Source organism: Colletes gigas, unplaced genomic scaffold (genome assembly GCF_013123115.1).
Source record: "Colletes gigas isolate AHSC1104 unplaced genomic scaffold, ASM1312311v1 Colletes_gigas_Sc00024, whole genome shotgun sequence".
In the NCBI taxonomy this organism is placed as follows: Eukaryota; Metazoa; Arthropoda; class Insecta; order Hymenoptera; family Colletidae; genus Colletes; species Colletes gigas.
The window spans coordinates 3059705-3087698 of record NW_025106653.1 but is presented as its reverse complement, the minus strand read 5'-3'; the positions used below and the strand labels follow the sequence as shown (position 1 = coordinate 3087698).

The 27994-nt window shown below is 37.0% G+C and overlaps 1 protein-coding gene across 1 annotated transcript in view; it reads right to left on the bottom strand.

Moving 5' to 3' along the window:
* Positions 1–27994, bottom strand: part of LOC122401361 (lachesin-like) — a 241232-nt gene that overhangs the window by 40030 nt on the left and 173208 nt on the right. The window contains 3 exon segments of the mRNA XM_043403441.1: positions 7034–7162; positions 16551–16746; positions 17566–17751. Coding sequence (XP_043259376.1) covers positions 7034–7162; positions 16551–16746; positions 17566–17751 — 511 coding nt within the window.

The following is a 27994-nucleotide window of genomic DNA, read 5'->3' as shown; positions in this document are numbered from 1 at the left end:
TACCATTCAAGACTCCGCTGAAACATTTTTTGTTACGAGTAACAATAGCGAGAAAATCAAGATGTCAAAATCGGGTGAGACACCCTGTATAATTGCAACAGAAAATTTTAATGCACAAACGTTCAGCTTACTAACGAAAACAATGCAAGCAAGATATCGTTTGATAAAGTGTATTTACAATACTGCGAATTGTATAATTTCCAACGAAATAAAGCGACTACGGCTTCGCGGAATTTAATACATATTCTTGAACAGAGTATCAAAATACAGAATGTTAAAGTTTCTTTGTACGCGGTTTTTAAATAAAATAATTCACAAGACGAGGTACCATGTTTCCGGGAATTATTTCTTTTAATGCGGTTTTTTTAAAAAAAAAAATAGATCTCTGTGAAACTGTTGGTTGTATTTATATATTCACTTTTATTCAGAATATTAGTTACGCCGATAATTAAATATTGACGTTTGCTTCGAAATATGAATTTCTGTATTATTTAGTACAAATTCATACATACAAACATATATTTGCCTTTTCATAAACACATATTTGCACAGTTTATTGAAATCTTTCCCTTTATTTAATAATCTCTTTTTCTTCTCATACGGTTTTTTAGTAAACAAATTCTCCATTTTATCGTAAGCAATATTCCTTTAAACAGTATTAATGGCGAAGAACTTCATTTCCAGAACTTTTATTTTCACAAAATTTCCATTTTTTATAACCCTAAGAATTCTCGCAAAATTCTTAATTCCGATTTCAAATTTATTTGTAATTAAATTTCTCGATCGTACATCGTCGTAAGATCAATGAGATGTCATGAGTAGACTGCGGATGTTTATGCATTTATGGGAAATTTTAATCCTCAAAAAACTATAGAACGCATTTAATATGCAAAAATATAAGAAATACTTAAAGTAAGACACGAATTATTATATTTAGGGGATGAGACAGCCCTCTGCGAAGCTTCCGTTTCATTAATTCTATTAATAAAAATGTGAATTTGCATAAAGATCCGCAGTCTAGTCATGAGTAATTGATTCAACATTTTATATCTCACAAATAATTAGTCTCCGGAGATGTTGAATCAGTTTATAGATGCATAGTGTTTTAAGTAACGCCTGATTCGAGGAAAACTGATAAACGGAGTATCGTTGAAAGCGAGAAGTGAGAAAAGGAGGAGGATGGAGTGGAAAGAGGAGGACGAAGGGGAGCTGGGGGAAGCCAGAGCACTCGAGGACGGCGAGTTAAGTCGCGGTTACGACTGCATTCCCGGTGTCTTAGATCCGGAGGATAGGTAATTCTTCCCCGGAAATTGGATGTACCCAGGTTCATGCTACGATCTTGCACCTGCCCTCGGGCGATAAGATCGTGCGGGATAATCGAATTTCATTGAATACGCTCCGTGCCCGCAGACCGTATAGACGATTGCGTCCGCGAGCTATTGCTTCGAAATTCAAGCGATCGGGGCTATTGTCGATAGAGAGACCGGAACGGGAGGAAGGACAAACTGGATCATCCACGGAGATGGCTGGATCGTCGTCCGTGCCGGCGAGATCCGGACGATCGATCCCCCCAGTTCATTCTGATTGTTACAGCGCGTAGCATAACTAAACCGATAACACCGCGCGTTTCCTAAACTCTATTTTCTAGGCTGCTTTTCCACGCACGATACACCTCCATAAAATAGAGAATCTACATGGAAAAATTAGCCAAAGTACGAAGCATCATTCTTTAATAAATTCAAGATTCGTCGAATTCTCGACATTTTTGTTGATGACATGTATTTTTTACGTGCGGTATTGGCTTAGTTATGCTCGATCTTAGTACATGGGGTGTTCTCAAACAGATTGTACAACATTTACGTTCGGCGTCAAACAAATTTATCACAAATCAAATATGAATTTTTAAGAAAAATTAACAAATTTCAAATCATTCTGAAAAAATTATTTTTAGTTGTAGGGGACAATTACAATCATTTTTGGTGAATAGATATGCCCTCGAAATCCTACGCACTTTCGAGAAAAAAATTCAATAGATGCCTAAATTTTTTGGGGAAATTAACAAATTTCAAATCATTCTAAAAAAATTATTTTTAGTTGCAGGGGTCAATTACGATTATTTTTGGTGAATAGTCATACCACCGAAATCCTGTCCATTTTCCAGAAAAAATTCGAGAACGTGTGAAATTTTTCAACAAAATTAAAACATACCAAATCGTTCAAACAAAATTATTTCTAGTTGCAGGGGACATTTACAATCATTTTTGGTGAATAGAGATACCCTTGAAATCTTACGCACTTTCGAGAAAAAAATTCAATAGATGCCTAAATTTTTCAGCGAAATTAACAAATTTCAAATCATTCTAAAAAAATTATTTTTAGTTGCAGGGGGAAATTACAATGATTTCTGGTGAACAGAGATACTTCCGAAATCCTATGCATTTTCCAGAAAAAAATTCGAGAAGTTGTGAAATTTTTCAACAAAATTAAAACATTCTAAATCGTTCTAAGAAAATTATTCTCGGTTGCAGGGGTCAATTACAATCATTTTTGGTGAATAGACATACCACCGAAATCCTACGCACTTTCGAGAAAAAAATTCCCTACCTAAAATGTAATATCTGACCACACTTTGACATGTTTCCTTGAAATTTTTTCGCGAAAAAATACTTTCTCAAATCGTTTTGAAAAAATTATTTTATGTTGCAGGGGCCAGTTGCAATCATTTTTGGTGAATACACATACCTCGGAAAGTCTACGCACTTTTGAGAAAAAAATTCCTTACCGAAAATATAATGCCTGACCATATATTGACATGTTTCCCTGAAATTTCATGCGTATCTTTATAACTTCGTAACTTCTGAACGGATTGAAGGATTTTAATGTTTAAAAAGGCAAATAACGCGTATTTTAGTGAAGAATATGTAGAAATTCTAACAATATTCGAAAAGTTGTTCCTTGACCCCGTAAAGTGAGAAAAACCCCATAAAAATGGTCCAATTTTCAAATAGCCGTAACTCCTACAATCGTGAATATATTTCAATGAAATTTTGAGTGAAACTAGAGTTCATAGATACCTAAAAAAAAGTATTAAACAACTTTTCTATAGGGCGTCAAACAATTTTACTAAAAATGAATAACGAATATTTAAGAAAAATCGACATTTTTTTTTTAACAAATTTCAAATCATTTAAAAAAAATTATTTTTAGTTGCAGGGGTCAATTACGATCATTTTTGGTGAATACTCATACCCCCGAAATCCTGTCCATTTTCTAGAAAAAAATTCGAGAATATGTAAAATTTCTTGTAAAAATTAAAAAATTTCAAATCGTTCTGGAAAAATTATTTTCGGTTGCGAGGGTCAATCACGATGCTCTAAAAAATCTCTATCTATACAATCGTCTTCTCATAGAGTCTAAAAACGTGACTCGAGAAAGCAACGAAGCTTCTTGTCCGATTCGATCGTTACAAAGTTCCATGAAATTTAATTTTTCGACGATTTTAACGTGCAATAATGTGCATTCTATTCTCCAATCTCTTCAGATGAAATCGTCGTTTTCTTCGTCTCGTTTGAAGATAAGGAATTCGTTGCTCGTTCGAAAGAAAGAAATCTTTAAACAATTCTTTGCAGCGAGTCTCTTGCCGTTAGCAAAGATGTGCGCATAAAAGAGAAGTTTTCGCGATTAAAATACTTTCTTTTCTCGTGGGTTACGAAGCAAACGGTCGATCTTCCGTCCAAAGAAAACGTTTCGTGCCAAAATGGCGGGAACACTGTACATATTTTCGCGACTGAGCGAGGGGGCCGGCAAAAGGGAATTTTACTTTTATTTCCCTTTCTGTTTCTCCCTCTTTCTTGACTCGTCTCGTTTCGCAAGATCGCGCCGCGGGTGGAAATTGTCGTTTCGCGGGCTAATATTTCGTAGGTCCCGTAACTTTCGATGAGTAGGGCGGAACACTTGTTACGTAATTAGTGGCACGGCGTTGGTTTCGGTTAAATCGATGAAATAGGTGCAAAGTTCGCGTTGTCTGACCGTTGAATACGCGATTTTCTTGGGTTACTGCACAACGAAGCACATAATTATCGAGGGCCGGAAACGCTTCACTTTGGATCGGTAACACGTAGAGAATATGTAATTAAATTTCACGGAATCGTCGAAATCCTCATAACATTTCCTAATAAAGTATTCCCGATCGTTAGAAATATTTGTACAGCAGCTTAAAAAAATATTTCATACTTTGATCGCTTGTTGTAAATTAGACGAGTCGTACAATTTTGTAGAAAATGTTGTTCGAATGTAAAATTTATTTTCACGATCCCCGATGCGCAATGTTCTGCGTTTTATTTTCTGCAACGCGTATAAATACAGCTCTGCTGTTGCACGCATTCGTAAAGTATTAAAAAGCTGGAAGGGCCGGCTACTATTTTCAGTTATTATGGATTCCGTAGAAAACATACAAGTTTCGCGTACAAAATATTTTCCAAAAGTTTCAAGAACTTTTATGGTTTATTGTAAAAGCCACGATAAAAAAGATATATAACAATATTATATTTGACCCATTACTTTATCCGTCAATAATAATTTCGTGCCATGTAGCTCAACTTTCAAATGACGATAGACGCTCTAAGTTTCATTGCAATCGCTCCGCGCGATGTTGCAATAATAAAAATCGTAATTTGAAACGTTTTGATCCCGTATCGTTTGATGTTCGGTAACAAACAATAAAGAACGTAACTTCGTTTCATAAAAAAAGACAGGTACGAAGCCCTCTGGGTGGAAAATGAAAAGAGGAAGAAACTTCGTTCGTAAAAGATTAATCAAAAAGAACGACCACACGAAAAGTTTGGATTAAGCGTTTAGCTAAAAGTGAGAATTACTTATGAAAAATGGACCACGCACGACACAGAACGCTTAAATGAGCCCGAATAAAATATCAGAAACTGTTTCTCGAGAAATCGACGAAGATATCGACTTCTTTTAACGCGAGACGTTAATACGGGAATAAAAATTTTTTACGTAAACGGGTTTTCGTAAAGCTGTGATATTTCAGGACGTAAAATGTTGTAACGCGTGAAGTTTATCGCGCGTCGCGTAAGAAACATCCCGTATAGAAATTCTGAAGCGTGACTATTTTGATGCAGCATTGATGTCGAAAGTAGGTTGTGGAATCCGCATGTGTAGAATCCGGTATACCGGGGAATATATTACAAGCGTGTGTATCGCGTGATGTAACTCAGCGTACGTCACGTAGAATCAGTCAGGGTAACAGACACGGCAAAGTTATTTGCATATTTTGAAATTTCACTGGCTGCAAGGAATTTTTATCGTACGTTCATATACCACCATTAAAGCTGCGGACGATTATAGGAACGCCAAAGAGGGGAAAGAAAACCTTTCAATCTTGGTACCCAAACCGCTCTGGATTTATTTTAATTTATTAGACCATTCTATAATAGATACGAATAACAACATTTAGCATCTTACTATTTACAAGTCTCAAGCAAAATGAGTTTAGAACAATATTGTATATTGGTAATAAAGTTAGGATCGAATTTATTAAAAATAAAAATAAATAGAATTTTTATCGACTGTTTGAGGGTATGTATAATACTATTTACATGTCTCAAACAAAATGAGTTTACAACAATATACATATATCCATATATAAGTCGATTTTCTCGAAAACAAAGCCTCACATGAAAAATTTGTATTCTATATTTTAGACTTATTTTTTCATGTAGAATTAACCCCTTGTCGCTTGTACCACCAGTTATCGAACACTCTATACAGGGTGTTCGGCCACCTCTAGCAAAAATTTTAATGAGCGATAATAGAGGCCAAAATAAGACGAAAATCAAGAATACTAATTTGTTGATGGAAGCTACGTTAAAAAGTTATTAACAATTAAATTCAAAAATTTCAAATCGTTCTGGAAAAATTATTTTCGGTTGCGGGGGTCAACTACAATCATTTTTGGTGAGTACACATACCTCCGAAATCCTATCCACTTTCGAGAAAAAAAATCGAGTAGGTGCTGAAATTTTTCGGCGAAAAAAAATTTTTCAAATCGTTCTAAAAAAATTATTTTCGGTTGCGGGGATCAATTACAATCATTTTTTATCATTACACATACCTCCGAAATTGTACGCACTTTCGAGAAAAAAATTCCTTACTGAAAATCCAATTAGGTGCCTAAATTTTTCAACGGAGAAAAAAAATTGCAAATCGTTGTGGAAAAATTATTTTCGGTTGCGGGGGTCAATTACAATCAGTTTTTGTCATTAGACATACCCACGAAATCCTGCCCACTTTCGAGAAAAAAAATAGAGAAGGTGTGAAATTATTCGAGAAAATTAAAAAATTGCAAATCGTTGTGGAAAAATTATTTTCGGTTGTAGGGTTCAATTACAGTCATTTTTGGTGAATAGACATACCCCCGAAATCTTGCGCATTTTCGAGAAAAAAATTCAGTAAGGGCGGCACTTTAAACGTTAATAACTTTTTAACGAAGCTTCCATCAACAAATTGGTATTCTTGATTTTCCTCTTATTTTGGCCTCTACTATCGCTCATTAAAATTTTTGCTAGAGGTGGCCGAACACCCTGTATATTGGGTCTATAAGGATCGAATTTATTAAAAATAAAAATAAGTAGGTTTATCTATTGTTTGAGGTTATCTATTGATGTGGTTTACTATCTATTGAAATGTTAATATCTATATTAAATAAACAAGAAAAAAGAGAGTTTTATTTGAACCACACGGAATAATTTTAGCAATAATTGTGACGATTCGTCGATTTGTGTGGTCGAGTGATCGTAAGCAACCGTGGCGATTAATTCACAGTGCTGGGTGATTAGAGCAAACGTGGACAACAATCGATTTTAACGCTCGTTGGAGCGTGGAGGAGGATTTGGAAGAATAAGTTAGCTTCAATGAGCGAATCAGCAGAATCCATCGGCGGCTAAGAAGATAATCTTCGAGGGGAGATAGATTCACGTTGAAAGTACCCGGGGAAACGATATTAGGGCGTACTCACAGTGCACGTGCAGCATCATCCGTTTGCTGACTGATGGTGGTACTCCGTTACTTGCGATGCATAGGTAGGCGCCCATCTCGCTTCTGGTTACTTTCGACAAAGTCAGCGTTTCACCCTCCGCGGCAGCTACTGCAATACACAAACGGAGGAAAAGTATTTTTAGAATCCATTCGACCACTCGTAATCGAATCAGTATTTTCTATAAAGCACAAAATCGACAAACTTTCTGAAAAAGGGGCCTCTAAAACGAAACGATAAATCGATTATTGTGTGTTCCTAATTTACAATTTTAATTTTTCTGTTAAACAGATGCCTAAATTTTTCGGTGAAATTAAAAAATTTCGAATCGTTGTAAAAAAATTATTTTTAGTTGCAGAAGTCATTTACAATCATTTTTGGTGAACAGACATACCCTCGAAATCCTACGCATTTTCGAAAAAAAAATTCCTTACTGAAAATATGATGTCTGATCACACATTGATATGTATCCCTGAATGTTTTCGGCAAAAAAATTTCAAATCGTTCTGAAAAAATTATTTGCGGCTTCGGGGGTCAACTGCAATCATTTTTGGTGAGTAGACATATCCCCGAAATCCTACGCATTTTCGAGGAAAAAATTCCTTACTGAAAATATGATGTCTGATCACACATTGATATGTATCCCTGAAAGTTTTCGGCAAAAAAATTTCAAATCGTTCTGAAAAAATTATTTCCAGTTGCTGGGGTCAATTATAATCACTTTTAGTGAATAGTCATACCACCGAATTCCTGCCTATTTTCTAAAAAAAAATTCGAGAATATGTACAATTTCTCGATAAAATTAAAAAATTTCGAATCGTTGTAAAAAAATTATTTTTAGTTGCAGGGGTCAGTTACAATCATTTTTGGTGAATAGAGATACCTCCGAAATCCTGCCCATTTTCCAGAAAAAAATTCGAGAAGGTGTGAAATTTTTCGACAAAATTAAAAAATTTCAAATCGTCCTGAAAAATTTATTTCCAGTTGTTAGGGTCAATTATAATCATTTTTGGTGAATATTCGTACCCCCGAAATCCTGCCCATTTTCTTGAAAAAAATTCGAGAATATGTAAAATTTTTCGACAAAATTAAAAAATTTCAAATCGTCCTGAAAAAATTATTTTCAATTGCTGGGGTCAATTATAATCACTTTTGGTGGATAGTCATACCACCGAAATCCTGCCCATTTTCTAGAAAAATATTCGAGAATATGTAAAATTTCTCGATAAAATAAAAAAATTTCATATTGTTCTGGAAAAATTATTTTCGTTTGCGAGGGTCAATCACGATGCTCTAAAAAAGTTCTATCTATACAATCGTCTTCTCATAGAGTCTAAAAATGTGACTCGAAACTTTCTGAAAAAGGGGCCTCTAAAACAAAACGATAAATGGAGTACTGTGTGTTCTTAGCTTTCAATTTTAATTTTTCTGTTAAATGTATAGTTATTTTGCCTATCGGTGTTGTTTTTAGAAAGCTTTTGAATGGGAGTTTCATTCACGAGGTTGCAAAAAAACCGAATATTTGTCATATTACTCGAATAATAGTCGGGATTTTCCAATTTATCGCTTGGGCAGAAAATAGACACCAATTAGCGCGTCATCGTAGATTCGTACGCGAACACTGGGGGAGAGGATCGTTGGACGATAGCAGTATTTTTTGTATAGCTTTCGAAAGGCATTATTTTTTTTAACGATATTCATGATTTGTTTCACGTGATATCGGATACTTGTTGGAGTTTCGGATTTTCCCGGAATTGGGATACGTTATAATCTTCAGCGATATTTAAGCTGGAGGAATTTTAAATATATTTGAAAACTGTTGGTTTCATGGGCGATTTGATGTATTTATAGTTTGGGACCGTTTAATTGTATAATACTTTCAAAGTGGAGGATCCAATGCCTCGGTTAAATTCCACTCGGGACACGGACTAAATTATTCGCGCAAGTCTGGCAGTGAGTAATGTTCAGCAGTTCGCGTTATTGTTATAAATGTCAATATTATGCTAGATAAAGTGAGCTGTATTCAAGATTCAGTGAATAATTTCATTTCATTGCGTTCTGGTCTGATAAAGGACGTGTAAACTGGAACGATCGTCAAATATATATTTAAATATGTTAGTGTATTCCATTACTCACTTCATTTTCTTAACCTTCAAGTGAATTTTTAGGTCCAAAGCGGTCTATACAATTTCAAATTAACAACTGTTTATTATATCTCTATGTATTATATTATTATTTCGTTATTATTTTGAAAATTTGATTTCCATTTCCATTGTTGAGCTCAGCAATGCATTAGAAGGTTCCTCCATTTTTTAATTCATCAAACTAACTTAAATTTCATTCGTGCAAAGAAAAGGAGAACCGATTATTTGACTTCATCGCGTCGTAATCAATTAATTTATCTCTATTACTAATCAAACACAGCGAATTCGGCACGATAGAGTGTTCAAGGTACTAGAAGCGTCCCTTTCAATTCAATACGTCAATAGCATTCACCCAATATTGTTCACCCTTTACAGAGTGTAAAGGAACACCTCGGACGAGGGTGAGAATGCTGTTTCACCCCCGTTTGCGAATCAGAATCTCCGGAATAGGGAATTCTGTTAGAAATTGTTAAAGCAATTTTGGGTACAGAACCATGCAAGTAAAATTGTCAAGAAATAAAAATTTGTAATATTTTTCATCAATTATATACTTCAACGATACTGCAAAAATGAATTAACAGATTCACAATTTTGTTGCTGGTTAAAAATCTTAAGAGATGTTAAAAATCTACTGCATAATGTGACCAATAGAGTTCCACTGACGTTTGTTGAGGAAAGGGTAATATGCACCACTTTCAATCAACAATACAAAATTACTAGAATAAATCAGATACCACACCAAATTAGAAACACAACCCACTGATAAAATCACTTTCATAGTTTAAAGACAATAGGAGATTAACAAGACACTAGTCAATTGACTTTAAATGAACTATAAGACAAGGACCAAATTAGAAACAGACACAATCCACTCATGCAATCACTTTCATAGTTTAAGGACAATAGGAAATTAACAAGACACTAGTCTAGACTAGTCTAGACTAGACTTTAAATGAACTATAAGACAAAGACATAGTAATTAGTTCCTATTCCAGTGTGTCAGCCTATAAAATGTCAATTTCGATCAAAGATACAAGAATAATAATAAAAAATTTTGTTTCTATCATTTCTTGACTCGATTGTCCAGTCGAAGAAGAATAATACTTCAGATTAAAACTGATAGAATTAGTTTCTCATCCGATGGCCAGAGATTCTACTTAATTCCGCATTGTGATAGGCATCGCGGGTCGAGTATTTGCGTGATTCGATGTAACGCGAGACAGCTAGAAGTAAAGCTTCGAAATACGAGTGGCGACAGTCTCGTTTCAGTGGTGACGAAAGCTCCCAGTGAATTCAATGGGCAGAGGGATTGTCATGTGCGGTTCACTTTACTCGGGCCGTCTCTCGTGAAACGCGAGAACAACGGTAATCAGTTTAGAATTACTGGCTTGACCGAACCACCTATGAAAATATTTAGAACCGCCGTTCGGTGGTCAATTTTCCGCATCCAGGCGGTCAGAATTGTGAAACGAACATCTATGCACTTTTTCCATGCAGTTTGTTTTCTTTTCAAATTTACATCCGATGTAAAGAAGAAATATACAGCAATGATTAAAGAAGAGAATCTTCAATTTCCGCTGTTAAGAATAGTCAAACTTTAGACGGGTGCAGTTCCGAAATTACTGATGTTTTATTCATTATTGAGCCACTGTTAGAAGTGGCGAAGCCTCCCCTTTAAAGTGGTTTTTGGTTTTTGTCTATCCGACATTCCGTTTCGGAGATATCGTAATTTATGTAAAAGGTAATTTCTTCATTTAGATTGTCTCTGTCTCCGTCTGGCGCGTCGGACCTCTCTTTCTCGTACGTGACTCGTGACCGAGTGGCCGAGTGACCTAGCTACTACGAGCACGTGCCGGTCAACGACCTTGACAAGGCCGTAGTAAGAAAGTAAACAAACACATACGGACCCTTATATCACAGTCGAGGTATACGAGTAGACCTTTCACCCAATGTATTTTTTCGGCCCACTTTTATGGGGTCCAAAACCCCATTATCATTTTCGTGTCATTCACAACGTTACCAACAGATTCAGAAATGAATTTTAATCCCTTCCATTGTCAACAGCTGTTTGCCTATCAATACTAATTCAGTGAATAGTTTCTCAACTGACCGCCATCCATGAGAAGAGGACGCTAAAATCATCTCCGAATTTTTTGTTCACGTATGACAATTGTTCGAACTGACGTACAAAAAGACAAAAATTAACGAGATACACTCTTCCAAAGTGGAACAAAATGTTAAAAAGATCATGCATCAAATTGTAAGGGGATCCTCGTGAGAAGGTTTTAATCTTCGTAATGGTTTTAATCAGTCTATGATCAACGATGACTAGCTTATGGTCACTGGTGGTTAACAGTGAGGTTGACATCAAGGTCAGCGGTCCAGTGAAGATCCAGAAATGACCAAGAGGTGGGACCAATCGAAATAGTTTCTTTGTAGACAAGACAGTCTTAACTGTTAGCTTTAACTTTGGCTCTGACTGGTCTCCCCACCCTTTCATCACCTTAGACGTATAAGCGGGGCCACTGCGAATAATTCTTCAGTCTCGTCGCGAATTCGGGAGTGTACAAATGGCCAGAAGAGAACCGTGGACCGCTGCTGACCACTACTGGCCAGCGCTGACCATGACTGACCAGTACTGGCCACTACTGACCAGTTCTGACTAGTGCTCCCACCACTACTGACCACTGCTGACCATTGCTGACCACTACTGACCAGTGCCGGACGGTGATGACCAACGGTAAGAACTGTTTAAAAATTCTCTCCCCTCTTCTATTCTATCGTTTGATACCAATTTCGCTTCAATGAACTGATTTTGCCTTGCTTGTCTAACTGATGCTGCTATAATATGAATATTTTCTTACTTTACAGCTGGCCCAGTGGTAACTACCCTATGTACTGACATCAAGTAGTAAGTCCACTCCACTTATTTATATTTTATTATGTTTATTTGTTTGTTTGATGTGAATTCAACTTTATTTTTCTATCTGATTTTATTTGGTTATTATGAATATTCCTTTTCTCTGTTTCTACGAAACAAATGCGATTGCTTTGATATGTATAATATTGCAGGATATAATAATGTAATATAGTTTTCAATCATATACTATATTTGTTTCTACACAATTTCATGAATTTTTATTTTTACGTTCTTGCTCGAAGTACTTTGTTTGATTCTTCCATTTCGTTTGTTTGTTTGGCGTTGATGCAACTTGGTGTCTCGATCCAAGTTTCCTTCATTATTACAAATGTTCATTTTGATATGTGTAACATTGTGTCGATGCATATACCATATTTGGTTCGATGACACTGATGAATATAAGAATGTTCCTTTTGATATGTACAACATGGTATCGATGCATATACCATGTTTGTTTCGATGACACTGATTAATATAAGATTTTTATTTTTACGTTTCAGCTTAAATTATTGTAACATTTTGCTAATATACTCTGTTCCAATTCCCTTTAGCTAGGTGATAGATCATTTTTAAGTGTTTACTAAATTTCTTACCATATCTCACTAATATAAATATTAGTTTTGATTTACCTTCACCCCTTTTGAACCCCTTAGCTTACCAAACATGAATGAGACGTCTCAGAGACGTGATAAGTCTATCGGGCCAAACCTTGGTGATAAACAAAATAATTGCTTGGTACAATTAAACTAGATTTAAGCTTCGACTGGTTGTATACGTGCTTTCTCTGGCAAGTGTAGTTAGTACCTTTTGCTCAAAATCATAATCTTCTTGCACACCGCGATTTTTAAGATGACAAATGTCATAGTAGATTCATTTTTAATTTGACACTCATTTTAAAATGAATATATAATGAGTACATATACATATATAAATAGTTCACTTTCTCTCGCCCGCTCGTTCTCTGGTTCTCGCTTTCCGAGATTATGTCTCGACCGAAAGGACCGGAGAGTTTTGCTCGATCACCTCTGTTTGATAGAATGAAACATTTGACACCTGTGTAGTAGGTGTGATAGCTCTAACCGCTTCAACCCCGGTGCAGCTTGGTTCAGCTTAAGTGGGGCCTCACCGAGCGCATATATTCTCCTCTTTATACGGAAAAGAGAATGACCTCCGGCGAGAGTTCTTGACTCATATCCGTTCTCGAGTACTAAGCGGGTCCTGTTGTGATCGTGTGTCCTCCAGGGCCCGGCGGTTGTACGTAGAGAAGCCCGATAGACATGGGTCAGGGGCGTGACTTGCTTTTCTGATAATCAAGGCCGGGGGGGATCAATTTGGTACCCACACTCACTGCACGCTATGAGCACGCGTCGCGTCGCGTTTTATTTAAGCGTGCGATGTTTTTACACGCCGCAATTTTTAATATGACAAATATCGTAATATCGATCGAAAGTAGAGTCATGATTTTAATATCTTTATAATACTTATAATTATATTCAGTTTAGAATGAGTGTCAAATTAGTAGCTTCCGATTGTTCTTTACATTCTTCAATAATTAAATTCACTTTCATAATTGAGTCATTCACTTTCCTTACTTATTAAAATATATCATTAGATCGACGTGCAAGAAGATATTTCGCGACGAATACATTTTAGAGTCAAAGTAACCTCGTATATTATGTACTATTTTTACTTTCTCACTGCACTTGCCTGTAGTTGTAGTATTTGTAGTTTTACAGATTCAGTGTTGGGCATGTGCTTCTTGCAGGTGTCAAATTTTTGTTTGTTCTCTTACTGATCTATTAAACAAGTTTCTGTTACAGAGCATATTCCTATGGAAGTTTTAGGTTTATAGAAGTAACGATTAAGAATTGTTACAATTTTGTTTGATATTGCTTTATTTGTGGTTCAGAAAATCATCGTGGGATAAATAGAAGATAGAAGAAAGAAGAATGTATTTCATGTATTTTGTTTCAGATTGCTTAGTTTATGTTTTAATAATTTAGATTTATAGTTAGGTAGAATGTAACAGTATGTTTCAGGAAATCTTCGTCGAAGGATCAACAAGGAAGAATCTATTTTCTATGTATTTTGTTAGATGATTAGATAGGTAGGATGTAAACGAATTTAGATTTATAGTTAGCCAGTAGTTTGGTTCTCTATATTAATCATTATATCAGGCAGGCAATATTTTGGTCTATTTCTCTGTTTTGTGGATGAGAATTTAGAGGCAAATTCTATCTCAAAAAACTGTTTCGTTGGTTGTTTCCTTCGTTGGTTGCACTTTCGTTTATTGCTTCTTCGGCCAACGATCGCTGGTCACAAAAGATCTTTACTAATGGAGGGTGGTTGGGAATCGGTTAGGGCGGGTCTCCATTCGCAGCAACTTCCACGTGGTGAGACCTGGGTAATATTATTTAGCGTTTAATTAATAATCGTATCACTCTTAGCTGGGTAATGCAATTATTAATTAAAAACTAAATAATATTAGCAAATTGGCTGCGATCCGCTTTGCATAGGTCATCATAAATATAGAGCTTCTTCGCTAGGCTAGTTTTGATTCTCATTGATTCATCAAAGATTCTAGAATATTGTCAGAGAAGATGAGGTATACGTGTAGATACCATCCAATGTATTTTTGCGGCCTATTTTTATGGGGTCTCGAAATCCCATTACCATTTTCGTATCATTCTAAACGTTACCAACAGATTCACAAATGAATTTTAATCCCTTCCATAGTCAACTCACTTTACGCAACACTACAACTGTTTGCCTATCAATACTAATTCAGTGAATAATTTCTCAACTGATCCACGTGAAGAGGATGCTAAAATCACCTCCGAATTTTCAGGTCGGTATTACAGTCAGATTGGGCCACGAAAGTCCCATAAGGTGAAAGGTCTATTCTTAAATCTCTGGAACTAGCCACCATATCGACTTGAAACTAAAATCCTCATATCTCCGGAACTAATTGAGCTATCGACTAGTTCTAACGCTCATTTTAAAGGGCATTTCATCCTCTATCTAATGGTCATATCACCTACTATAATTCTTGCTATCTTCTACGTTTATTTTTACAATTTACTTTGACGCTACATATCCAAAGAAGTTTCAGCAATTTCCATTGATTATACAACTGGTGTGCGTTAAAACTGGGTGGTATTGTTCTACTGGCGCAGAAAGTTTAGCAGAGACCGAAGAGACTAGGGTTTTTTCAGCGACACGTTGAATCGTTCGTTTTTTTTAGCAACAATTAAACTTTTGTAACTACACCATTATTGAGCAATTCGTTCGACTCTATTTAGAATTCTATTATCGTTTTAACGCGTACATGTGTGCATAAAAATTACATCCGTTTTTTCAGTACTAACAAAATGTTTTATACTTTTAAGCGCGTGAAGACTCATCGACATTTCGATTTTCGCGTCGCGTTTCCCAATTTTACGAACCACTCTACTTATATTGGAAATATATTGCCATATTAGATACGCATCATCGCCACGCCTCGTGTTTCTATCTTGTATTTGGCTCGATCCAATTGTTGGATAAATCCCTCTTTTATTTACTGACGATTTTCTGCGATTTGGAAGAGGCCACCTGACCTCGGGAACGCTTACGTCTTTTACGCAAATTGTTTCATAGCCGGGTCTCGTATCGTCGATAAAACGACGAGAGAAAGACCGCGCCGTTGAATACGTTTCGAAAATGTTTCGGGCAAAGTGGAACGCGCATTCGCGCGGATAGGAGTCGTAACGCACGTTAATTAATCCGCGACTGACGGAAACTAATATTTAAAACCGGCGAAGGCACGGGCGAATTCATAAAATGCGTACATTTAGTGTCTTAAAACGTACACAGGAACAAAAAAAATCTTTCGAGCAAAGTGAAAAATGCATTCGCGCGGCACAAGTTATAACGTTCGTTAATTAATCTGCGAGTGACGGGAGAAAATAATAATAAATGGCGAACGCGCCAAATACAGATACATTTATAAAATGCACGAATTTTTTTTTTAAACGTACTTGAAAAATAAAAGGTTCCGGTTTTTAATCTTCCACGGGCGAATTCATAACATCAATTTAAACGTTTCCATTTCAAGCGTTTTTACGCGTTACGAACAAAACTGTCATAAAGAAATTTATACAAAATTATTATAGAGAAAAAATTCGCGTATACTATAATTTTGTACTCTCTTTCGGATGAAAGTTTAAATTGATTTCAGAACGTTCATTCGATCCATTGCGTTGGATGTATTCGTAAAATCTTTTGAACAAATTGAAAATTACAACGTTCGTGAATTAAAAGATGACTGACAAGAAAAGCGTGCAATTAGTGTTTTAAATGGAACGTTGAATAAAAGTGGTGTACTTCTTACGTTCGAGTATTCTGAATCTGTCTTTGACTACGATTTTAGTTAGAATATTAATTTAATTCTTACTTTTTGTTTTGCCACCGGAGACTCCGGCGCGTGAAATGATGTCAGCGCCATCTTCTCGTTTCCAAATGATCTCTGGTTTTGGGTATCCGCGGGCCTTGCACACCAATTTCGCAGAGCCACCCTCGGGCACCATCAGATCGTTCGAGGTTTCTTCGGATATTATATCTGGCGGTATCACGACTTCCAAAAACGCGCTCTGTAAATTCGATGCATCGATCATTAGTTATTTTCCATCTATCCATGCTTTAACACCTTCACTGCCACGTGACCCACATATGGGTGACAGGATTTACCATTATGATACTAGAAAAATTAATTTTCAAGTTAAGACGTTGAAAAAAATAAATTTGGATAGAATTTATGAATTTTAACAAGGTACAAAAATAAGTACTGAAACTTTTGATCTAAAATCAAAATTTTACTTTTGCAGAATATTATACGGTTCTGACTTGGCAGTGAACGTGTTAGTACGTGAAAATAGAAAACAGAAACATTTCTAAAAGAGATCGACAAATAGAGATCAAATAGAGAGAGACAAATAGAGATCAAATTCATCTATGGTTACGAAAGTAGCCCGAGTCAATACTTTTTAAAATGTTAATTCAGCTTTATTTTATTGCGTCGAATTTATCGAATACAGAGTGTGACAAATAATTTCTAACGCGTTTCTTCTTCGATAGAAAAACATTTCTCATCAAGAAGGCTTCGACGACAGCCAACAACAGGTCGCGTTTCAGGCGAGGCAAATCTCAATGGAATTTTTGAACATGACTCGGTTGAATTTAGCCTCCCCCGCGGGAGGTCAGTGGAAACAACTACTTCCAGGCGCAGAAACGGATTTCGCTTTAAAATGAATGCCCGCCGCGCGAAAGCGTCGCGTACAATAAAAACCTGACCCGGATGCAGGGGTAAAAAGATCCCCCACTCTTCCCGTGGCATTTTTTTTTTTCTTTTTTCGTTCCCTTCCTTTAGTTTTTGTTCCACGCTCGATACCAAGACGATAGTCTTCTCGTACCTGGCTCTTCATAGGATCCGTGTTGACCTGACACATATAAATGCCCCGATCGTCGCGCCGCACTCCGCGAATGCTCAACGTCCACGTGTTGTAGTCATTATGCGTCACTGATAAACGCCCGTTGTTCGTGATCACGTGCTCGTGAATCGCCAGGACCGCCTTGGTGTCTGCCTTGATCCACGCCACCTGGCCTCACAAACCCATTTCTTAACACGCTGCGCCATTTTACAGACGTCTGCGGCTCCGCTGTCGCGGGGCCGGCTTAACTTATCGCTAACAATATGCACAGGCTCGTTGCTCCAATGCCTTAATCGCTAGACGCCGCAAATTATCGCCTTCACGAAGGTATTCCTCGCGATAAATTGGCCAGAAAAATGCTCGAGTTCAAAACTGGAGGTATTATCCGTTTCGTTAAACTTAAAGATTAAAGATCTACACGAATTAGACAATTTTATAACAACGAACATTACACTGTCACGCAATCTTTTATCACCTCAAATATATCACTCAGAGTATGTAAATTTTCCGAAAAATTAATTTTTCCGAGGAAAATCCCATGTCCAAACTGTTCGTTTTACATTTCTTTATTGATACAAAATTTCGTGTGAATCGATTTGTGTCTTCAATTAGTAAATCTTTTCTTTCAATTTAGTATTTCATCTATTTCGTATGAATTCTTTAAAATATCATTTCTAAAAATTTGAAATATTATAAACTTCTGTAGGGCACAAGGTTACGATCCTTTTGAACTCGAACATGCTTCGTACTCGGATGAATATTAAAACACTGCAAGGGCTTAATCATCTTCGACGTGATAAAACGATCAACCAGCGATTTTAAAATTCGCAATTTTTTGGAGCATTTCGAGGGAACGTCTATTCCGGTGTTACGAAAAGAGATATTCTATCAAAAGGTTTAAATGGAACTAGACATTCCATGTTTTCAATCCTATTACAACTTTATGTGGTTTTCAATCTGAAAGTTTCAATCTTCTTATATTTCCCTATAAACCGTGTTGGTTTACTAGATACGAGGCTATTAGCTTTAAATCTCCCTTTTTCTCCCGTTGCAATTTTACAGGAGCATGGTTGTTACGAAAAAATTGATAACATCAAAATTCCCATTTTTTTAATCTCGTTTTATTGATGTTCGTTCTAAATATGTATTCGACCCTTTTGCCTTTTATCTGCGTTCGACTATTCAATCTGAACTTTTTGATACTTTTTAACAAACTAATCGTGTATTTCGATTTTTAAATAATTTTCGATGCGTATATTTCGCAAAATTAGCTATGCAGTTTCGTATCTGGTAGCGGATCGAACGGTTAAAATTTTTCATTTAATCACTCTTGATTCTCCAGGCATATTGGAAAATATGTTTTCCGGTTTGAACTATTTTCCGCAGGAGGCTTCGAAACAGTATTTTAAACTGGCCTTTTATAATTTCGATCGATGTTATTCGTTGTATTAAAAGTTTAAATATATCGATAAGAAGCATTAAAATGAAGGGACGTGCTTCGTTTATATTTTCAACGATACTTAGGCTGCAATGAGAATCGTGAAAATTTACGTGAAAGACCTACGACTATGATATGGAATACCAAAGAACAGAAATTAGTTTTCCTTTCTATAACAATTTTACTTCTTTTCTGCGACGTTTCATATACAGAGTTTCAGGTTTCGGATTTTGGGTTTCTTTTACGCAGAAACACGACGATTTGACCAAAAACCGTACAAACACAGACCCTTGGTACTAGTGCAGAAAATATCATAGTTCTTATATAATTATAAACGTTAATATTGCAATGTCTTATTTTAGAAGCGTCTTTCTTGAGGTATTTTCATTCCTTCCTTCTGCACAACATCTGATCTTCACAGACACGTATGTGTCTACTCTGTTCTGTATATATCAGGAAATTGTCCATTTATCACCCTTAATGAATATTCGAACGAAACACAGAAATTAAATTATAGAATTTATTATTAAAACCAACGTTCATACAGAAACATCCTAAAGTCCAACAGACCCTCCCCCCTAAATGTCTCTCTTCCCACGAAGTAGTTTAAAATTAAGCATCGTGTTTGACTCGAACAATTTCGGTCGATGGAGAAACGAAGCGATCTTCGATCATTCAGAAAACGTAAAAAGGGAAATCGATTTTTTATAGCCATTACCGTTCCCCCTAAATATGGAGGGGAAAGTTTTGTCGAGAAGCTGGTCGAAAGACGGTTTCCAGTGGGGGGAGGTGGGGGGAGGAGCTTTCCGGCCCTTATTTCGCATAGATATTATTGGCATGAAATTGAACCCACGGCATGTCGAATATTTGACCTCGCGTCGCTTTGAAAGGCTATCTATCAACCAACAAAAGAGGTCTGCGGTTCTTATCGATAACTCGAAAGCGGAGTGTACAGAGAGAGGCGAGTAGGGGGAGAGACACGAACGGGTAGATAGAACCGAGCGAGGCAGGGAGGGCTTTGAGTGTTTGGTACTGACGGCCCTGTGAGTGCCTCCACTTATAATACATTATACGAGGATAGTAAACCCCCTCTTCCTTCCCTCCACCACCCGCCCCCTTTTCCCATCGAAACCCCTTCTCTCCTCTTTCTCCGTCTTCTGCGCGGAGAGCTCCAAAAACGAGCTCTCTTCGAGAACTGAAAAAGTCCCCCGGACGACAGATGCTCGCGACTCTGAAACATTTATGTCACTCTCCCACCTACTGGCGGCTCGTTCTTTTACGCCTCTGTACCTTTCATCGAACGATGATTAACGACGATAGAGGCGTTCCGCGACTTTAGAACGCTCCGACTCCACGAAGATCGAGGGACTCGTTGAGGGATCTCGTTCCGAGACTTCTTCGAGTACGGGGATCGAAACGTATTTTAAAAATGTGTTTCGAATTTCAATTTTTCGGTGAAGAAATCAAGGGAGCTCGAGAAAGTAACGTAATTCTTGTTATTTCATTGAATAAGAAATTCAACTCAGACCTGTAACGTGTGTTTTGAATAATTTTCCATCAGAATTCTCTCACGAGCTTTTATTTTATTTATGTGGTAATTATAGTTGACAATATTTACGTTTACTGAAAGGGGCCACTGAATCAAACCGTTTTTCGTCGATTTCGATGAAACATTATCGATAAGCAAAGAGCTGTGAAATATTGCACGATTCTACCACCATTTACGTAGATATTCGATAGATCGCGAAATATTTAACGATAAAGCTCGCGTTTCGCGCGTTGTTGCCTTAATCCCGCCAGGGACGAAATTATTTTATTCGAAACGAACAAAAACTGAAACTGATATCGGTATCTATCAAGCTTGCGATGAAATTGTGATGAATATCTCTCGTGAGGTTAAGTTTGCTCGTTCAAACTTTATTTATAGTCTTAAATACGTGATAAGCGTATCGGAGAAGTTTTCGTTAACGAACAAACAGAACTTACCTGTTCTTTGATTGATTCACATTATAAACGTCGTGATTATGGGTGTAGTTTATATAGTTCGATGTTGTGCAGAGGAGCAAATATTTTCAAGGTGTACTTTGATATAATAATCACTATGATATTTTGCATCTCACCCCAGTGTCTGATTTATTTTGTACGTTTCTTGGATGGATTCCTTGATATTGGAAATAAAAAATTTACATTAGAGGGCTGACATGAATAGTGAGAGAAGGGTAACAGACACTTATTACATAATTATCGTAAATCTGAATAACTGTACAGTGCCTTAAAAACTACCTGTTAAGTAACCAACATTCAAGACTTCGTATTTTTACTTGTTATCGCTTACATTATGCATACGTTTCAAGATACAGTAAGAACTTGGGTCATTTTTGTTACGTAGTTTAACAGATATTATACAGGGTGTTCGGCCACCTCTAGCAAAAATTTTAATGAGCGATAGTAGAGGCCAAAATAAGACGAAAATCAAGAATACTAATTTGTTGATGGAAGCTTCGTTAAAAAGTTATTAACAATTAAATTCAAAAATTTCAAATCGTTCTGGAAAAATTATTTTCGGTTGCGGGGGTCAACTACAATCATTTTTGGTGAGTACACATACCTCCGAAATCCTATCCACTTTCGAGAAAAAAAATCGAGTAGGTGCTGAAATTTTTCGGCGAAACAAAATTTTTCAAATCGTTCTAAAAAAATTATTTTCGGTTGCAGGGATCAATTACAATCATTTTTTATCATTACACATACCTCCGAAATCGTACGCACTTTCGAGAAAAAAATTCCTTACTGAAAATCCAACTAGGTGCCTAAATTTTTCAACGGAGAAAAAAAATTGCAAATCGTTGTGGAAAAATTATTTTCGTTTGCCGGGGTCAATTACAATCAGTTTTTGTCATTAGACATACCCACGAAATCCTGCCCACTTTCGAGAAAGAAAATAGAGAAGGTGTGAAATTATTCGAGAAAATTAAAAAATTGCAAATCGTTGTGGAAAAATTATTTTCGGTTGTAGGGTTCAATTACATTCATTTTTGGTGAATAGACATACCCCCGAAATCTTGCGCATTTTCGAGAAAAAAATTCAGTAAGGGCGGCACTTTAAACGTTAATAACTTTCTAACAAAGCTTCCATCAACAAATTGGTATTCTTGATTTTTGTCTTATTTTGGCCTCTACTATCGCTCATTAAAATTTTTGCTAGAGGTGGCCGAACACCCTGTATAACAAAATTAAATCCTCAATGTTCTACATCAAGAAAATACCGCACACAATATACTACATCGATTTGCAGTTTAAAAAATTCCGAACGAACGAGGCCAATTGACTACTTTATTATTTAACTTTAGCTTCTCTTTTACCCAGATCTCCTTGTCTTACGTCTACGTAATATTTAATTTAAAATCGCCGAGAAACAGGCGACTACGTCGCGTATCGCGAGACCGGAAACGGTTTCCCGTGGTCCGCGCGAAGGTAAGAATCCGTTTTCGTATATCGAGCAGCCGGGGAGGGGTATCGAAAAATATTCATAGAGTCGAGAGTCGCCAAACGATCTTTGCTTAACCCGAATAAGGAAAACCCTTTCCTCGTTCGGAAACATCGCGTCTCCACCCTCGTGCCGAGCCACCCCTTCGTGGGTCCTAAGGGTCTTCGATATAATCCCGCGGGGGCGACTCGCGTACCTCCCCGGCAAGAGATCGCAAATTTGCAGCACAATGAAAGCTACGATTCCGAAGGGCTCTATGGGAACGAGTTTATCTTAAGCGAAAAGACGCCCCTCGCCTAATGCAGTCTCCCTTACGCATTTTCAACTTACGATCGTAGCTTCACCCGGAGTAGGGAGTGGGGAAAAAAGAAAACAGAAGAGAGAGGTTCGGGGCAGAAAAATAGTCACGGTGAGAGTGGGGGGAAAAGACGACGATAGATCGGAAGAAGGACGAAGATGAGGAAAACAGGGGGCCTGGAAGGTGAGAGAGAGGGGGGTGGTTGTCGACGCGAAACCCTAGTCAGATATAATATCACACTACGTGCACCTATCTCTCGCGGTCTCCATTCTCGGCCCTCTTTCATATGCAAAACCATCGTCGGCGCTCTATTGTGGCGCATTGTGGGATCAGGAGCCTCGGTCCAGTCTACCACACCTCGTTTATTTCCCGCCATCTTCTCGGCCCGCTTTCCTCCACCCTCGTTCTCTCCTTCCCTCCCGGGTTTCTCGCCGTTCCCCGGCTTGACAGCCACTTGTACCGCCAGTTTTTATTTCCTCCCGACTTCTATTTTCGGTAGCCAAGGTACGGCTGTTCCTTTCAACGGCACGCAGATACATGGATAAGCTCGCTAATTAAAAGTTTCACGGCGGCCACCGTCGCCGTCGATCCTCGCGCAGCTTCTTTCGCGTACCCAACCTCCGTCCTTCGACCTTCGTGCCTGCCCCCGTTGCTATTCTCTTCTTCCTCCACGCTTCTTCTTTCGGTGCGGTTTCGCGTTTTTCCTGTGCACGGCTTTGCGCTCGAGGCTCCCAGGTGCTCGCCGCGGCGGCATTATTCCGCGCCTTTTGTTCGACCCTACTTTTTTTCCACGTTGCACGGGGACAACTTTAAATGTTAGAATTTATTACCGCGTTTACAGCGAAACGCTCCGATTAACCGATCCTGTCACGTGACACCTTCGTTGGAAGCAGAGATGCAAGACGGAGCCTCGTGTGCATCGTGGACACCTGATTCCACTTTCTCACACTGTGTCAGATCACGCGTATGTGAGCTCGTAGAGTTTCGGGGAGTAGACAAGGACATACTGATATATGCGCTCTTTCTCGATTCTCCGAAGTTGCCCGAAATAATTTTAGTCCGTCTTGGAAATGAGGTCAGTGCAAGAGATGACACAACCCCGACGGAATTTTTCAGAAAGAATTCAACAAAATTTTTAACACCCCCGTCCGCCTTTCTCTTTTGGTTTTCAGCCAAATTTTTCAGCCTCAATTTGAAATATTTCTGGCGAAAATTTTTTAGCCAGAAAGAAAGCCCCCTTCAGTTGCATGAACCCCTCTGTATACAGGATGTTATGACTGTAATGAGAGATTCTAGAGGCCAAAATAGGACGGAAATCAAGAATACCAATTTGTTGATGGAGGCTTCGTTAAAAAGTTATTAACATTTGAGGTTCCACTCGTACCGAATTTTTTTCTCGAAAAAGCGCAGGATTTCGGGGGTATGACTATTTATCAAAAATGACTGTAATTGACCCCCGCAACCGAAAATAATTTTTCCAGAACGATTTGAAATTTTTTTTTTCATCGAAAAATTTAGACACCGATTTTTCTTAAAAATTCGTTTTTCATTTTTAATAAATTTGATTGTCGTTGTACAGAAAAGTTGTTTAATTCTTTTTTGTAGGTATCTATGAACTCTAGTTCTGTCCAAAATTTCGATGAAATATATTCTCTATTGTAGGAGTTATGGCTGTTTGAAAATTGGACCATTTTTATGGGGTTTTCCTCATTTTTCGAAGTCAAGGAATAACTTTTCGAATATTTTTGGAATTTTCATATATTCTTTACCAAAATACGCGTAGTTTGCATTTTGAAACATTATAATCGTCCAATCCGTTCAGGAGTTATGATGTTTTAAAGATACGCATGAAATTTCAGTGAAACATGTCAATGTATGGTGAGACATTATATTTTCGGCAAAGAATTTTTTTCTCGAAAGTGCGTAGGATTTCGGGGGTATGTCTATTCATAAAAAATGATTATAATTGACCATTGAAGCTAAATATAATTTTTTTATAATGATTTGAACATTTTTTTTTCGCCGAAAAATTTAGGCGCCTGCTCCATGTCGATTTTTCTTAAAAACTCGTTTTTAATTTGTAATAACTTTGTTTGACGCTGTACGGAAATATTGTTTAATACTTTCTTGTAGGTGTCAATGAGCTCTACTTCACCACTAAATTTCAATTAAATCCATTGACTATTGTACGATCAAAGATTCAGATTTATATTTCCGGTGAGGAATTTTTTTCTCGAAAGTGCGAACGATCTCGGGGGTATATCTATCGACCAAAAATGATTGTAATTGACCCTTGCAATTAAAAGTAATTTTTTTAGAAAGATTCGAAATTTTTTAATTTCACCGAAAAATTTAGGTATCTATTGAATTTTTTTCAAAAGTGCGTAGAATTTGTGGGGTATGACTATTCACCAAAAATAATTGTAATTGACCCCTGCAACTAGAAATAATTTTGTTAGATCGATTTGGAATGTTTTTATTTTATCGAAATATTTCACACCTTCTCGAATTTTTTTTTGGAAAATTGGCAGGATTTCGGGCGTATGACTATTTGCCAAAAAATATTGTAATTGACCCCAGCAACTAAAAATAATTTTTTCAGAATGACTTGAAATTTTGTAACTTAATTTTTTAATAACTTTTTAACGAAGCCTCAGTCAACAAATTGATATTCTTGATTTTCGGCTTATTTCGGCCTCTAGAATCTCCTATTAAAATTTTTCCCAGGAGTGGCCGAACACCCTGTATAGGGATTTCCAATACGAGCAAATAGAACTTTCGATATTCATAGCCACCACATTTGTCGTTTGTTCCTGTCACGCGGTGTTTGTACTCACAGAGTTTGACCACAGCCTTCAACCCCAATGATACCACGAACTCTCAACTGTATCAACAAATTCTAGATTAATTTGTAAATTAATATCAAAAACTCCAATCATCAAGACCAAAAATTCAAATACGAATGAATTTACGGAACGAAATGAAAGTAAAGTTTGCTCGAATCTGTTAACAGGTTTCAAAATCTAGTATTTAATAATAGTATTTGATAAGTAAACAACAATATAGTTGAATTGAAGTTAATTTACTTTGAGGCCCCTGAGCTGTAACTTTGAATCCGTCTGAAGATTTTAACTTATCGCCAGCGTTGCAATTAGTTTCATCAGGAGTCTGATGGTACCAATTGATATTAACCCTTTAATGGCCGCCGTATCACGCGAAGACCGTTGCCCATCACCACTGATATTGTAAACCAAAGTGAGATACACAAAGATGCTAGGAATATTATAAATGTACCCTCAACAAACGTAATAAGTTGAACGTATGATAAAATGGTGACTGATACAGTAGATCACGCAACACGTGACAGTGGCCAAAGTCTGCTAGCTCCCAAACTCACGTATACGTGACAGCGGCCGTCAAAGGGTTAAAGAGTACATATTCCGTTGTTAAATTTGATTGATCAGAATAACTGTATATCGATAAATCGAGGATCCGTGTTGTGGGTGGCCTGTATCATCCGACTTTGCGACAGTGAGATTAATTTTGTTAATTCAAGAAACGTTCTCGAGATAGATCGAGCTTGCTGATAATCCCGCGAATTCGTACAATACCGTGTCAGCACTTTCATTGTAGCATCATTTGTTAAATCATCGAGTGCTGCGGGCACAACATTATCAAACAAATTACTTGGCGGCGTGCAGCAGGGAGATATGAATTTCGAACTGTTTGCTTTGATGCATGTACATTCATTCGGGTAAGGGCTTAACTTAATGTTCCTGACTACCGACGTAATTTGTGTCATGAACTAAACGAGCTGAAATTTCGCCGTGCATAACATGAATCTTTGCTCCTGACATACCTCATTTTTCTGGTTTGATTAACTGCTTAGCGTTCTCGCTGCTCGGTAATTTACCGACTTTCTGCGAGCAATTACGGAACGACTTTTAATGCAAATACGCATTTGAATCACGGTTTTGTATCAATGACGTTTCGCTATTCGCGAGGGATATCAAAATGCATCCTCAACACGGTCGACGAAACGTTAATATTTTGTGTTTATTTCGTTCACGTCGAATTCGTTAATATATAACCACGAATTTTTATTCAATTTTCAACGAACATATCGGTGACGTTTGCAAAATCTAATCTTCGATTCCCCATTGTTGCGTATCCTGGACACCTCGAAACACTATTTCTGGGTCTGTAAAAAAACAAAAAGTACTCTCCAAGGGTTTCGTATCTTGTAACATGTCGATCAATTGCTCTGTGGATTTTACTCTTTGTACTATGTTGCACAGCTGTCACAATTCAAGTAGGGTCAACGAGAGATCTCTTCGATACCTGAAATTTGTTTATTAAAGGGTCCTTGGAAATCTTTTTTCAGAGAATGCAGAATATTCTAGAACTGGGAAATACTCGGATCCCTTTAAACGCCGTGCACAAGTAGAGCAATGGATATGCTAATAATAGATTATAAACAATAGAGCCAAGATCTTTCGACCCATTATAGTGAATCGCGAGTTCTAACTTGGGGTTCAGCAATAATACAGACTTTCTGAGGGGCTTCAAAGGCTTCACTGCAGTCGAATGAAACGCTTCAGATGTATGTTTAAACATACAAGGCGATTCTAATAACAGAATACAAATATAATTTTCAACTTTCAAAAATATTAAAAATTCGAAAGAAATGCCTATCGTTAAAAATTTATTTCCATTCAAAGACGTTCTGAAGATGATTGAAATTGAGAGCTTCGAATCGTTAAATAAAGCTTCAAAGGCTTCACTGCAGTCGAATGAAACGCTTCAGATGTTAAAACATACAAGGCGATTCTAATAACAGAATACAAATATAATTTTCAACTTTCAAAAATATTAAAAATTCGAAAGAAATACCTACCATTAAAAATTTATTTCCATACAAAGACGTTCTGAAGATGATTGAAATTAAGAGTTTCGAATCGTTAAATACTGCTTCAAAGGTTTCACTGCAGTCGAATGAAACGCTTCAGATGTTAAAACATACAAGGCGATTCTAATAACAGAATACAAATATAATTTTCAACTTTCAAAAATATTAAAAATTCGGAAGAAATGCCTATCGTTAAAAATTTATTTCAATACAAAGACGTTTTGAAGCTGATTGAAATTAAGAGGTTCGAATCGTTAAATAAAGCTTCAAAGGCTTCAC